The sequence below is a fragment of the Cajanus cajan genome, chromosome 9 (genome assembly GCF_000230855.2).
Source record: "Cajanus cajan strain Asha chromosome 9, NIPB_CcT2T_4, whole genome shotgun sequence".
Lineage (NCBI taxonomy): Eukaryota > Viridiplantae > Streptophyta > Magnoliopsida > Fabales > Fabaceae > Cajanus > Cajanus cajan.
Genome location: NC_138525.1, coordinates 37072348 through 37088070, shown reverse-complemented (window position 1 = coordinate 37088070; position 15723 = coordinate 37072348). Strand labels below are relative to the sequence as shown.

The 15723-nt window shown below is 36.8% G+C and overlaps 1 protein-coding gene across 1 annotated transcript; it reads left to right on the top strand.

The window, feature by feature from the left end:
- The first annotated feature begins 1448 nt into the window (after positions 1–1448).
- Positions 1449–4104, top strand: LOC109793272 (Tetratricopeptide repeat (TPR)-like superfamily protein). Its single transcript, XM_020352732.3, has 2 exons — positions 1449–1702; positions 1785–4104. Exons 1-2 carry the CDS (start codon positions 1663–1665, stop codon positions 3692–3694), a joined length of 1950 nt encoding a protein of 649 aa, XP_020208321.1. The 5' UTR covers positions 1449–1662; the 3' UTR covers positions 3695–4104.
- The last annotated feature ends 11619 nt before the right edge of the window (positions 4105–15723 follow it).

The window sequence follows — 15723 nt, the reverse complement described above, 5'->3', positions numbered from 1 at the left end:
TTTAATGTTTAGACTTTAAGATTTATTTATATAATATTTATGATATTTTATTTTTTCATTTTTTTTAAATTATCTAGTCATTTTATTTTTATTTTGTATATTCTAATTTTTTTTAATAATATTATTATATATTTAAATAGTTTGATTTTAATAATTTTTTAAGTATATTTTTGTCTTTTTATCTTAAATTTTTGAATTTTTATATTATAATAATTTTTTATTTTTATTATTTATTATTTATTTTCTTTTTTAATGTTTTATAGCAATCTTATAATTTTATCCATGTTATTTCTTTTAATGTTTTTCATATTCTGTCTTCTAGAATTTGAAATAAAGCCACCTCCTCCTATGAATTTTGCATCGAGAAGTAACACGGCCACGGTGAAATGACATGCTAGCTAAAATCATCAATAGTTACTCACAGCAAGCAAGTATGATGAACGATTTTCAATTTCTCCTAATATGCTGCTACGAACATCAGCAACATCAGGCACATCAGATAGTCGTCCATTAGAAGAATCCTTTTTAGAGTCTCTCTTCTTAAGTGAATGGTACAATTCCACCACTTGTGGGGCTCGTTTCACCGTGGCCGTGTTACTTCTCGATGCAAAATTCATAGGAGGAGGTGGCTTTATTTCCAAATCTAAAAGACAGAGTATAAAAAACATTAAAAGAAATAGTACGTATAAAATTATAAGATTACAATAATACTATAAAACATTAAAAAATAATAAATAATAAATAATAATAATAAAATTATTATAATATAAAAATTTAAAAATTTAAGATTAAAAAACAAAAATATACTTAAAAAATTATTAAAATCAAACTATTTAAATATATAATAATATTATTATAAAAAAAATTAAAATATATAAAATAAAAATAAAATGACTAGATAATTTAAAAAAAAATGAAAAAATAAAATATCATAAATATTATATAAATAAATCTTAAAGTCTAAATATTAAAGAAAAATTAATAAATAATAGAAATAAAAAATTATTAAAATTACAATATAGAAATTAAAAAATTTAAAGTGAAAAGACAAAAATATAATTAAAAATTATTAAAATTAAACTATTTAAATATATAATAATATTATTACAAATAAAATTAAAATATATAAAATAAAAATAAAATGATTAAATAATTTAAAAAATAAAAGAATAAAATATCATTAATATTATTTAAATAAATTATTAAAAATATAAAATATAAAATAAAATTATAATTACAATTATATCAATACTCTCTCAAATAATATGAGCACCATAAAATTTCTCATTTTACTTTTAATGTAAAAAAATATATGACAAAAGGTGAATAATTAGATAAATTATATAATAAAAATTTATTAAACTGCATACAACTACACAAAACGTAACTGCATATAATCCAAATCCCTTTGTACACGTATAACATTTTTCCCATCCACTCATCAATGGCTGAATATTTTCAATGCAAAATTACTTTTCTCAATACCAGATAAAATTTGATTTCCACATGTTATGTGCAATTATATGGACTCAATCCAATAAAAAAGATAAACCTAACCCATTTTTCAATGACTAACGAAAAGCGGGACTATAACTGAAAGACAAAGTTTCTGAGCTTAGGACCAAATCCCAAATAGAAGAAAGAATTTGAAAAGTTGATGAGATGATGCAATGTGAAACTTCATTTTGGGTTCTCAAACCCTGTAAGCTGGGCTCGTAATTTCATTTCAATTCATGGAAACATTATTACAAGTCTTTTCTCACATCAATTTTGATTGATTACAGTTAAGCTTCTTAAACGACATTCGTTTTGGTTTCGCACGCTTTGGCAATCTGAATCTCGAAGTCTCACAGATTCGGACATTTCAGCACGTGTGATAGACGACAAGAACCTTCTCGCTCCGAGTCGCAACTCGAAATGCGGTCTTCACGTTCTGGACCTCATCGAGTGCGGTTCGCTGGAACCGGACCGAAGCTTCTACAACGCGCTGCTAAAGAGGTGCACGCAGTTGGGGAAGCTGAGAGAAGGAAAGTTAGTGCATTGCCACGTTCTCAATTCCCACTTCAGAAATGACCTCGTTATTTGCAACTCGCTTCTCTTCATGTACGCCAGCTGTGGCAGTTTCCAAGATGCACGCCGCATGTTCGACGAAATGCCGCGCAAGGATATGGTCACTTGGACCTCCATGATCACTGCCTATGCTCAGAATGACCTCGCCGATGACGCGCTCGTGCTGTTTCCTCTGATGCTTCGTGATGGGGCCAGGCCCAATGAGTTCACTTTGTCCAGTTTGGTCAAGAGTTGTGGGTTTATGGGAAGCTATAACGATGGGAGGCAGATTCATGGTTGTAGTTGGAAGTATGGGTGTGAGTCTAATGTGTTTGTGGGGAGTTCCCTTGTGGATATGTATGCCAGGTGTGGCTACTTAGGGGAGGCAAGGTTGGTTTTTGATGAGTTGGGGTGTAAGAATGAGGTTTCTTGGAATGCTTTGATTGCTGGGTATGCTAGGAAGGGTAAAGGAGAGGAGGCTTTGGCTCTCTTTGTGAGGATGCAAAGGGAAGGTTATAGGCCGACAGAGTTCACGTATTCGGCGCTTTTTTGTGCTTGTTCAAGTATGGGGTGTTTGGAGCAAGGAAAATGGCTTCATGCCCATTTGATGAAATCGGCTAGGAAGTTGGTTGGTTATGTGGGGAACACGCTGCTTCACATGTATGCTAAGTCGGGTAGCATTCGGGATGCGAAGAAGGTTTTTGACAAGTTGGTGAAGGTTGATGTTGTTTCTTGCAATTCAATGCTGATAGGGTATGCACAGCATGGGCTTGGAAGGGAAGCTGTGCAGCAATTTGAAGAAATGATAAGGGTTGGGATTGAACCTAATGATATAACATTTCTTGCTGTTCTTACTGCTTGTAGCCATGCTAGGCTTTTGGATGAGGGTAGACATTATTTTGGGTTGATGAGAAAGTATAATATTGAACCAAAAGTCTCACATTATGCTACGATTGTTGATCTTCTTGGTCGAGCTGGTCTTCTTGATCAAGCAAAGCGTTTCATAGAAGAAATGCCTATTGAGCCTAATGTAGCTAGCTGGGGTGCTTTGCTTGGTGCTTCTAAGATGCATAAAAATACGGAAATGGGTGCTTATGCTGCTCAGCGCGTTTTTGAGCTTGATCCTTCTTATCCAGGGACGCATACATTGCTTGCAAATATTTATGCCTCTGCTGGGAGGTGGGAGGATGCTGCAAAAGTCAGAAAGATAATGAAAGAAAGTGGATTGAAGAAGGAGCCAGCATGTAGTTGGGTTGAGATCGAAAATTCTGTCCACGTGTTTGTGGCAAATGACATTGCTCATCCACAGAAAGATAAGATCCATAAAATGTGGGAGAAGCTAAATCAGAAAATTAAGGAGATTGGTTATGTTCCTGACACTAGTCATGTTCTTTTGTTCGTAGATCAACAAGAGAAGGAATTAAATTTGCAGTATCATAGTGAGAAGCTGGCTCTTGCATTTGCCCTTTTGAATACTCCTTCTGGATCCGCTATACGCATTATGAAGAATATTAGGGTTTGCGGTGATTGCCACTCAGCAATAAAATATGTGTCATTGGTGGTGAAGAGGGAAATCATAGTGAGAGACACCAATCGGTTTCATCACTTTCGTGATGGCTTATGCTCGTGTGGGGACTACTGGTAGCTAATTATTATCAATATCACCTAATCACAGGTATCATGGGATACATTTAAGTTTTGTTTTTCTTCTTTTTTTTCCAAATTTATCACCCAACCACGCTGCTTCTGGTTCAGACGTTCAGTTGATTTTGCAAATTCCCTTCTTATTATGGTGTGTGATAGTCTTCAATTGCATGAAGGTTGTGTCTAAAAGGTTAAAGGAAATGCAAGTTTTGACCGTGTCTATGTTTATAATTCATTTGAAACATAAATGTATGGGCTAGTGAGACATACCTGACTTCTTTTAGGTAGAAGATGAGGCTGTAACATGTATTTTTAATTAATTTTTGGAGATACATTTAAAATTCTTATTTTACCCATTGTATACTTGATTGTGCTAACTCTTATACGAGCCTGAAAAGTTTTCCATTTTTCCCTTCTGATTTGAATTAATTTCATTCAATAACCTTTGTTTACAATTTTTCCCATTGTTTCTCAGTACTTGTTGCCATATGGTGAAATACTAGAGATAATAATCTATATAAACTTTCTTGGTTAGTGTATAAGTTTTCTAGTTACTTGTTATGCTTTCCATATGCATGGACTTGGAGATCGAACTCAGATTTTAACCGACGTGGTTATGTGGCCACCGGACTAATTATGTATTTTTATTTCCAGTCCCTAAACAGACCGGAAAGATGGATAACTGAATATTTATATGGTCACTGGAAACCATAATCCACAATTCAATCCAAACTTCCTCTGCCTCTTAAAAATAAAATATTTCATGATAAAAGTAGTTAAATCCTTTGTAGTCCACCTTTAATTTGTGAATACTGAATTTCTTGGGATAAACTTCTTTTAATTTGTGAATACTGAATTTCTTGGGATAAACTTCTTTAGAAAGACTTTTAGAAGAGAAAAATGATAAGAAAAATCAAAAAAAGTTTTTTTTGCAAGATAAAACTAGTTTATGCATGTATTAAAATAAGATTTTAGAGAAGCTAATTGTTAAAAAAACCTTAGATATCATCTTATTTTGATATTATCTTAATTCTTATCTTGATACTAAAATATAGTATGTAAAGATAATATCTTAGAGAGTATAAAAAATCATATCTTTAATGTGCATCTAGTGTGCATTGACACACATGATTTTAGTCAATTATTCTTCTCTATTCAGTGATTCTTAATATTTCTTAATATGGTATCAAGAACTTAATAGTGGTTCACTTTTGAAACCTTCTTTTGTCCAGTAGACTCAAATTCTCCAAAGAAATTTTTTTTTTTTGCGATCCGTGTTAATTTCCATTTTTCTTCCATTTGGTGAGAACCCTACTCCAACAATATTTTTGATGATCGTTGTTGTTGTAGCTGCCATGTATGCACTTTTCTCTCTCCTATTTTTGTAGATACCATGTCTATAGTAGGACCCCTTTCGTCTACCAAGCTAGACTTGACAATTTCCTATAATATTCCACTCTCTATTGAGAAATTAGACGGAACAAATTATTCCACTTGGGCCTCTGAAATCACTTTGTGGATCACAGGTTTAGGCTTTGAAACTCATCTCACTACTAATATTGACTCATTACCTACTACTAAATGTTGTTCATGGAAGAAGGTCGATGCACAACTATCTAGTATTATTAAATCCACCATTCATTCTTCTTTCAAATTGATCTTCCTCCTGTACAACACTTGTAAATCGATTTAGAGTGAGGCACATGCGTTGTACACCAATGTTATGCAATGCTTATATGAAGTATGTAAAGACTTGATAACATTGGTGGAACCGTAATGACTTGAAGGCACTAAGTCTACATACATTAGGCAGATACATGCAATTCTCCATGCATTCAATAATCTTCTTCCACATGTTGTCTCTAAACCCACTAAAGCTAAACAGGAGTTAGAGAACCATAGCACGTTCTTCATGACTTTGGTGCCTTATGGATTGCCATCTAAGTACTTGAGTATAAGAGACCAAATCCTCGGGTCTCTGGATACCCCCAATGATGACATCTGCAACATTTTCACTCTTTAGGGTTCTCTCCAAGTTAGTAGTTGAAGCCTTGCCTTCTACAAGAGATACCTATACTACACTACAAGAAAATTACATATTAGCGAGGGACTATTCCCTCGCTATTTCGTCTCTGATCCCTCGCTAATCAAATTTGCGACGGAATAGTGATGAAATTGCGAGAGACCATTCCCTCGCCAAATACAGGTAGCTAATTAGCGAGGGATTTAATCCGTCGCCAATCCCTCGCAAAATCCGTCGCCAATCCCTCGCTAAGGTCCTCGCTAATTATATTAAGGATGCTTACTATTTGCTCGCTAATTTGCGGTCAAGCTTCCTTGCTATTCCCTCGCTAAGGGGTCGCAAAATATCCCTCTCTAATTTGTAGCTAATCCCTCGCTAATGTTCCCTCACAAACCCCTCTCTATTCCCTTGCTACATTTCTTGGCTAAGGCCTTGCAATTCCCTTGCTGAATATCCCTCGCAGATCCTTCTCTATTCCCTAGCAATATTTCCCTAGCAATTGTCTCGCTATTCCCTCGCAATATTTCCCTAGCAATTGTCTCTCTATTTCCTCGCAATATTTCCCTAGCAATTGTCTCGCTATTCCCTCGCAAGATTTTCCTAGCAATTTTCTCGCTATTCCCTCGCAATATTTCCCTAGCAATTTTCTCGCTATTCCCTCGCAATATTTCCCTAGCAATTGTCTCGCTATTCCTTCGCTATATTTTCCTAGCTATTTGCTCTTTTTTCCCTCGCTATTTTGTCTTTCACATGATATGCCTCGCTATTTCCTAGCAGATCCCTTACTATTATGTTTTGGTTATCATCGCTAATCCCTCACTATTTTGTCGCAATTTTATTTTTAATATTCATATATTCATCTTTACCTGCATTTTTCATACTATAACTATCATAATTATTTTGTTTTGATATCAAGATTGTAGTACCTATATTTTGCATATCAAATATATTATTGTGTCATCAACTGGCATCAAATAAAATAAAAATACTAAAGGCTAACTAAAACAATTCTGAATTACCAACATAATAAAAATATTCAGTACCAACTAACATAATAAATTTAAATAATTTTTATCTTTATAAATAAATTTAATTTAAATTATAAATAAAAATAACAACAAACTAAATAGAAATAATACTAATAAAAATATACAAAAAGATATACTATTAAAATTCTAATATGGTATTATTTTAAATTTCAAAATAATATTAAAAAAGATAAATATAAGAAAAGAAATTATACACAGTAATAAGTTGTTATTTTAGTTTTAAAAATAATAAAATACTTATATTTGAAAAAAATTATACACAATAATAAGTTGTTGTTTTAGTTTGAAAAATAATAAAATACTTGTATTTGAAAAAAATTAAAATAAATTAAAAATGAAGTGAAATATTTACTCTATGCAATCCGTTTTGTTTTAAATCTCATGTATTTATTACTTTTACATCTTATAATATTAATATTGCTTTTTAATTTGAATAATTTTAAATAAAAAATTAAATTAAGTTGATTAAAATTTTTATAATTCAAACTACTAAAACGAATATTACTTAATATTATACGCGTTTTATATTTTTTTTTTGGAGAAAAAGCAAGTGTATTTTTTTCTTTACACAATCATGCAATATTTATTAATTATAGAAAATACATTAGTAGTAAAATAAATACTTTAAAAAGTAGTATTTCTTTTCATAACATTATAATAAAATTTTCATTTAAGATTTATTTATATATGATATAAATGTACTAAAAATACAATTATATAAAAATAAAATAATATTTGGAACAAAAAACTTATAAAAACGAAAAGTATTATAGCATACTGATGTGGCGAGAGAGAAGAAAATAGAGTTATGTTTATTAAAAAGAAAACTCTTCTCTCTCTTTCTCTTTCTCTCTCTCTCTCTCTCTCTCTCACACACACACACACACACACACACACACACACATATATATATATATATATATATAATTTAATTTAATTTACCTTATCTCCATAACTCTCTCTATATATATATATAGAGAGAGAGTTATGAAGAAAAGGTAAATTAAATTAAATTTATTAAAAAAGATGGAGTAAAAAAAAACATGTTGAGCAAAAAATCCCTATTTTGGGTAATCTCTTATTTGCGAGGGATTAGCGACAATACTTTTCCCTCACTAATTTGCAAAGGATTTGCGAGGGATTTGCGAGGGATATACTTATAACTCATTAGCGAGGGATTTGCGACAAGAAAAATCCCTCGCTAGATGAAAAATTCATTTTTTTATTTTGGGTCATAATTTGGAGAGGAATTTGCTAGGAATTTGTGAGGAACTCAGTTCTTCGCTAAATAAGCACTAACTTTAGCGGAGGATTTGCAAGGAAATAAAGGTTGATCGCAAAATGTTTCCTATTTAGCGAGGGAATTTAGCGAGGGATATAAATCCAAGCTATTTGCTTGCTAATTAGCGAGGGATTAGCGACAACACTTTTCCCTCACTAATTTGCGAAGGATTTGCGAGGGATTTGCGAGGGATATACTTATAACTCATTAGCGAGGGATTTGCGACAAGAAAAATCCCTCGCTAGATGAAAAATTCATTTTTTTATTTTGGGTCATAATTTGGAGAGGGGTTTGCTAGGAATTTGCGAGGACCTCAGTTCTTCGCTAAATAAACACTAACTTTAGCGGAGGATTTGTGAGGAAATAAAAGTTGGTCGCAAAATGTTCCTATTTAGCGAGGGATATAAATCCAAGCTATTCCCTCGTTAATTAGCGAGCAACTAGCTTGGGTTTATATCCCTTGCTAAATTCCCTCGCTAATCCGCAAAATTCTTGTAGTGCTATAGCCTTTCACAACAATAACTCTAGTTGCTTGCACACAAGACCTTCTAGCTTAAGGGACGTCATAAATGTGACCATTGTCATCATATTGGCAACACCATTGATTATTGTTGGAAATTACATGGCAAGCCCCCCTTCCTAGTAATGTAGCACATGCACCTACCTCTGATTCTCAATCACAAAATCAAGCTCATGCTACACCAGCTTCCCATAAGGACTTTCTCTAGTGGTTTGAGAGTCACTAGACCCTAGACGTTACTACCTTAGTTACACAATTTGGTAAATCCATTACTTCAGTCTTCTAATCCCCGTCCTTGGGTCCTTGGGCACTTGACTCAAAGGCATCTGATCATATTTTTGGTAATCATTTTCTTTTCTCTTCTTTAACTACATCTGGGTATTTTCCCACCATTACTTTTGCTAATGGATCTTAAACCCAATCCAAAGGCATTGGCACCACTCATCCTTTTCCCTCCCTCACTGTTGAATCTATTCTTTATGTTCCTAATTGTCCATTTAACTTACTTTTTGTGTGTCGTCTAGCCCAATCCCATGACTTAGTTATCATCTTTATTATGACCATAGTTATCTTCTAGGAAAGAATTTTGAGACAAACAATTGGTATCGAATCTGAGTCATATGGCTTATATTACCTCTCTGCTTTATCAAAAATATACTCATCCACCGTATCTCCCTTGGTAATGCAAGCTTGATTAGGACACCTTGGTTTACCAACACTTCAAAAGATGCTGCCCAATCTTTCCAAATGAGAAAATCTACATTGTGAGTCATGCCTGTCAAAACCTAAAAAATTCTGATCTAGCCCACAAATGGTTCGGACTTCCATTTTTTAAAATCTCATTAATTAGGGAATGCCCGGACACCAAAATAATCCCTAACTAATGGTTTTGAAATGAGTTCATAGAGTCGTCACCAATATTTTATTTAAAACATCGGAAAAAGAAGAAAAGATTTTGAAGGAAAAAAATGCCAAGACGGCCTTTACAACTAGAATTGGATTCGGGGGTCAATTACGTATAGGGAAGGTGTCAGACATTCTACTACGTCCTGTATCGGTACCCTATAACGAAACTACTATGATTATAAATAATAATTTAAACATTAGATTCCCTTTTATTGATAAATATTTACACACTTGCACGATTTGCCCAAGACATCTACATGATTTCTTTTGTTGATGACAAGAAGATAGGTAGTAGAGAAAAGTACCTCTTAAAGCGAGCTTTCATAGATTCTTTTCAATGTAGCAGATTTTAAGGTGCTTTTTAGCTACCTTTCACACTTCACAATGTCTCACTAAATCTAAAGAAATACAATAAAGAGAGAGAAATAAATGCTAGGCTTTACAAAGACTAATCTAATCTCAAAATTTCTGGCCCCGAGCACTGTGCTTGAGTGTACTATTTATAGGCACGAAAATTCACTAGAACGGGCCGTTTTGATTTTAGAATGGGCCATTTGGGACCTTTTTGTTATATATAAAATTTGAATTTTGAACAGCCCGTTCTCAAGGCGAAACGGCCCATTCTGGATTTGGATTTTAATCATAACAGACTAGGTCAGAATGGGGCGTTCAGACCTAGGGTTACAAGCCTTATTGCAAGTTTGGAATAGCCTATTCTGGTTTGGAAACGACCCGTTCCGAGCTACTAATTTTGCCACTTGCTTTTTGGATCTTTTGATATCTTGCTGGCCTTCTCTGGTGTTGTTTCAGGCATTTGGCGAGCTCGTTCGTCATGTTGAAAGTACATTTTCTTGTTTGCATGCCCCCGGACAAAATTAGGTGTCTATAGATACCCCTCTTTACTTGTCCTTTTGAATAACTACATGTTGCTTTTCCAAAGGCAAGTAAAGACGTAGACATTTCGTCCAACTCTTCGCTTTGTCTCTCCATGTAGGCACTTCCACGTTGCTTACTTCGGACAGATGGATTTGCCTGTATCCCTGTTCCTTAGAGTAGTTGAGTGTTGGGTTGCATACTTCGTTGGGTAATCAAGGATGGCAAACTGCACCACTTGATCTTCTATCGTCATGTGGATGCTCCCTACTGCTTCTGTCTATTTTGTGGTAGTGTGATTTTTATTCGTTCCTCGCTAAAGAAGGAGTATATTCTGAGCTCAGCCTCTCCAGGTTGGACTAATATTAAGGCTTCAGTCAGCCTACGGTTGGGAACTTGACGATGATCCCGGTTTTGACTTAAGGAATTGGGCGGTACCCTTGATGTCGTTCACTAATTTGAGGAACTTAGGGGTGTCTTCAAATCAAGATGAATGTTGACTTCCTTTGTAAAGGTGGATGTCTGAACCTTTGACGAATACTCAGCGATGATCCTAGTTTTGACTTAAGGTAGTCGGGGGTACCCTCGATGTTTGGGAGTATATTCTAAGCTCAGCCTCTCCAGGTTGGACTAATATTAAGGCTTCAGCCGACCTATTTTTACTTTTCTATTGGTTTTAAGGGTTCAACAACCTTTTTCACTCTAATACTGGTTTTGAGGGTCCAACAACCTTTTTCGCTCTTATTTTGGTTTTGAGGGTCCAACAACCTTTTCTTGTCTTATATTGATTTTGAGGATCCAACAACCTTTTCTTCTCTTGTACTGGTTTTGAGGGTCCAACATCCTTTTCCGCTCTTGTACTGGTTTTGAGGATCCAACAACTTTGTTTGCTCTTGTACTGGTTTTGAGGGTCCAACAACCTTTTCTACTCTTATACTGGTTTTGAGGGTCCATCAACCTTTTCTGCTCTTGTACTGTGCTGTGTAAGTATTATGATGCCTCTCCAAGCATTTCTATTGGCTTATGAGATGTGTGGCAGGGATTCTGGTCTTGTTCCTACCGTGTGAGTATTATGATGCCTCTCTAGGCGTCTCCATTAGGGATGACATCTGTGGTAGGGGTTTCAGTGTTGTTCTTGTCATGTGAGTATTATGATGTCTCTCCAGGCATCTCCATTGGGGATGACATGTGTGGCAGGGGTTCTGGTGTTGTTCCTACCATGTGGGTATTGTAATGCCTCTCCAGGCATTTTCTGGGAATTGGTGTGTGGCAGGGGTTTTGGTGTTGTTCCTACCATGTGAGTATTGTGATGACTCTCCATCCATTTTCTGAGAATTGTTTGGTTGATGATTGTTTGGCAAGAGTCTGGTGTTGCTCTTGCCAAGGTGAGTATTATGATGCCTCTACAAGCATCTTCTAGTGATGGTAGAACTTCTGGGAAATTTTTGTTGATGGTTTTTTGTGGGACTAAGAATGTTCTTATGTTGTGATTGAAATTCTTATGGTTTTGCTCTTGTCAAATCTTTGTCTTGGTCATTATCATATGGCTTGGTGTGGATAACTGTGCCCCTTTGTGGGGGGTCCTTGGACTAAGGGCTTTCTAGAGTTTACCTTATTGTTCAGCTTTGGCTTTTTCTAGTGTAGAAGTTTTGCCTTTTTCTGTTGTGCCTTTACTATTTGTTTTTTTTCTTCATGTTTCGTTTTCTTAAGTCATAAGTCAAGTAAAAGTGCGAGGGTGGCAACAAAATCTGATCTCGTATATATATAGCTTTTGGAAAGAACAACAAAGCATATACAAATACAAACACATAGTGAAAACATCCTAGTCTAGCCCTCAACCGAGGGATCAGGGAATCACCTCTACAATCATCCCATCATTTTCTCGTGCCACTATCGCTGTTGATGATGCTACTGGTGCATCTCCTCCTATAAGCTAGTGAGGCAGCTTTCTAAGATCTGATGCCACCTCTCCAACTATTGTTAGAGTGCCTCAATATCTTCCCCTCCAAGTGCCTGTGGGGGAGCCTGCTACTCCTGCTCCTACTATGATGTGGTTCCTACTGTGGTGGTTGCATCCCCTGCTCAATGGGCATGTCTCCAAAATACATGTCGCTCATGTGGAATGCCTCCATGACGACATATCCTTGTGGGGTTAACTCGATAATGCCTATGGCTCTGTAGACCCCTAAAATTGTCCGGGTCGGAAATAAAGCTTGAAGACTCTCGAAGACTGAAGGAAGATCAGCCAGAAGGACTTCCAGAAGGCCCAAGGAGGGTTCTCTATAGGTCTAGAGGTCTTAGGATAGCTAAAATAAGAAAAGTGGGAGGAATGAAGCCCAATACGTCCTCCCAGAGGTTCAGTACGGCCGTACTGAACATTTTGAACTTCAATACGGCCGCACTGAACTCAATACGGCCGTATTGAAGTTTCTGAACTTCAATACGGCTGCATTGAATTCAATACGGCTGCACTGAACTTCAATACGGCTGCACTGAACTTCAATACGGCCGTATTGAGGTTTTTGAACTTCAATACGACCGTATTGAATTCAATACGGCCGTATTGTAGTTCAAAACTTCAATACGGACCGTATTGACCCCCAAAGACCGTATTGAGCCTCATCCCTATAAATATGACGTCAATGGGACGTCATTCTAGACTTTCACACACAGTTTTAACCCTCTTCTTGAGTATTCTGGGTTTTTTTGAGCAGTGCTCTGCCTAGAAATCACTCGGAGAGTTGATCCGACGAAGTTCTTGAGTCACGAGCCATTTGCTTGAGTCTCGAACCTAGTTGAAGGGAAATCCTCCGGATTTCCATAGTTAAAATTTTATAGGAGGGAGCGAGCGGTCTTGTAGAGGGAGGGAACGCCAAAACGCTTCCCAATTTCTGTCAAGATATATAAGAAAGCACGCTTCAAAGGTTTATCTCTTTAAAGTCCCTTCTTTTACTGCTTTCTGTGTGTACATATTTAAACTGTCATCATGTAGATAGTTAATTTATAATTGCTTAGAATAAATAGGGGTAATTTAGTAATTTCGCACTATTATTTTTAAATAATCTGTCATAGGGAACCCGAAAGGGGCGTTGTGGGGTGCTAACACCTTCCCCACGCGTAACCGACTCCCTTACCCGACTCTGGTTGTAATGGCCGAAGTCGATTTTTGAATCGATTGCCTTAAATCTCTTTTTCCAATGTTTTGAGTAAAACATTGGTGGCGACTCCATGAACCCTTCCTTTTTATGAAAACCGCTAATCCATGGAGGGTCCCGCTTGGGATTAACATGGATTGGTGAGCCTTTTAATAAAATTGCTCGTTTGACAAGGTCTCAGTTTGAGAATAAGTCATTCTAGCAATCCATATTTTTAAACAAATAAAAGAGTCCAACCATCCTTTGCGAATGCCGAAAGCCCGTTTCGGGCCGGTGGCGACAGATGGCGACTCCACTGGGGAAGCCTCGAGAGTCAGTCCCATTTAGTGACAGATTATTTTTAACAAATAATAGTTAAAATTACTTTATTACCCCTTGTTTGTATGATAATATGTTTTATCTATCTGGCTTTAAATAACTGTTGTATGTTTAATTTTACGCAATTGTTTGAAATAAAAACTGCACACGAACCTTTGCACACAACAGTTCCCTCTATACCCGGGGGCATGAGTGGTAAGCCATAGGGAGTGGATGTTAGTACGGCCGGTTGTCTAATGGGTCTATAGGTGCCCGTAGACCGTTGTCGGAAAGCATCACTCAAGGTGATAACCATGAACTCGAGTCCGACAGTGCGTTGGAGCTTTCCATCGGCTTACGACGAGAGGAATTGGGTCCCTATAATGGGGGCACCTTGGGGGCCTCAGACCGGTGAGAACAGTTAGAACCACCTTGAATATGCACCTTTCTGCAGGAAACCCCTACCTCGTGATTCGCTCGTGACTGTTCGTGGATGAGTGAATTGTTTGTATAAATGCTTATGTGCAATTGTTTGTGCATTAATAAATAACCTCGTGATAAGGTCTAAGAATAAATCCCCATGCATGAAAAAACCATGACATGAGAGGAAAAACCAATGTGTGAAAATATAATAAAAGTGAGGAGCATGTGCATCATTACCAATAAAATATCATGCACCATGCATTCTAGGTTCACCAATACCTCTTGACATGAGTAAAAGAGACCCATAATTATCGAGATTCTCCGTTGGGGAGGGATCATAAGTCAAGGAGGGTGGTAACACTCCATTTTAAAAAGGCAGCGCCTTAAAAATAGAGGGTTATCAAGCTCATGTCAAGAACGTATTCATCCCATAAATAAACTAATTAAAATATTCATTTTAGAAAGTGGCTGGTCATCTCTCTGTCCTCACACGCGCGCAGAAAATCAAGAAAATGGAAGCGCTGGAAGAGCAAAATAAAAAGCTCACAACCGAGCTCTCTCAGCTCAAAGAACAGATGGCGCAAATGATGGAGCTCATGCGTCACCACAATATCCATGGATCACACCACAGTGACCATGAGTCCCATCATGGAGAGGAGGAAGAGCACGAGGAAGACCCTCCGCGAGCTGTACCCCTTGGGGCGGGGATTACGATTAGAGAGCCTGAAATTTCAAAAGACCAATTCCACGCCCTAGAGGATCGGTTGAGGGCTATGGAGGGGCATGATTTTGACATTAAAGATGCCGCCGACATGTGTTTAGTGAGGGACATCCAATTCCCTCCTAAATTTAAAGTGCCGGATTTCCCAAAGTACGTGGGATCGACTTGCCCCAAGAGTCATCTCACCATGTACTGCCGAAAGATGGCTGCATATGCCACAAACGAAAAGCTCTTGATCCACTGCTTCCAAGAGAGCTTGGCTGATACCGCGCTCAACTGGTATATGCAGCTAGATGGAAATCTAGTACACACATGGAGGCAGTTGGCCGACGCCTTTCTCAAGCGCTACAAATACAACATCGACCTAACACCCGATAGGTCAGATCTTCAAGCCTTGAGTAAAAAGAATGATGAATCTTTCAAGGCGTACGCCCAACGATGGAGGGAGTTGGCGGCACAGATAGAGCCCCCGCTGTCGGATAAGGAGACGGTGTCCTTATTCATCAACTCGTTGACTGGTCCCTATTACGATAAAATGATAGGGAACACAACGACACTCTTCTCGGACATCATCACCATTGGGGAGAGAGTGGAACAAGGACTTAAAAGTGGGAAGCTGGCTAAGCCTTCCCAATCATATGAAGCTAAGAAGGCCTTCGGGAAGAAGAAAGAGGGAGGAGTCAATGCCATAACCATTTCTTCATCTTCTTCCACTTCGAAGTCGGGAAAGTCGCAATACAACCCTGTGAGGAAGTTTGATAAACTTCCGACCACATATAGC

Bases quoted from the DNA above. Each gene is read 5' to 3' on its own strand.
- LOC109793272 (XM_020352732.3), top strand. From the start codon at position 1,663: ATGATGCAATGTGAAACTTCATTTTGGGTTCTCAAACCCT. The intron at 1,703-1,784 runs GTAAGCTGGGCT...GATTGATTACAG, and splicing joins ATTTTGGGTTCTCAAACCCT to TTAAGCTTCTTAAACGACAT.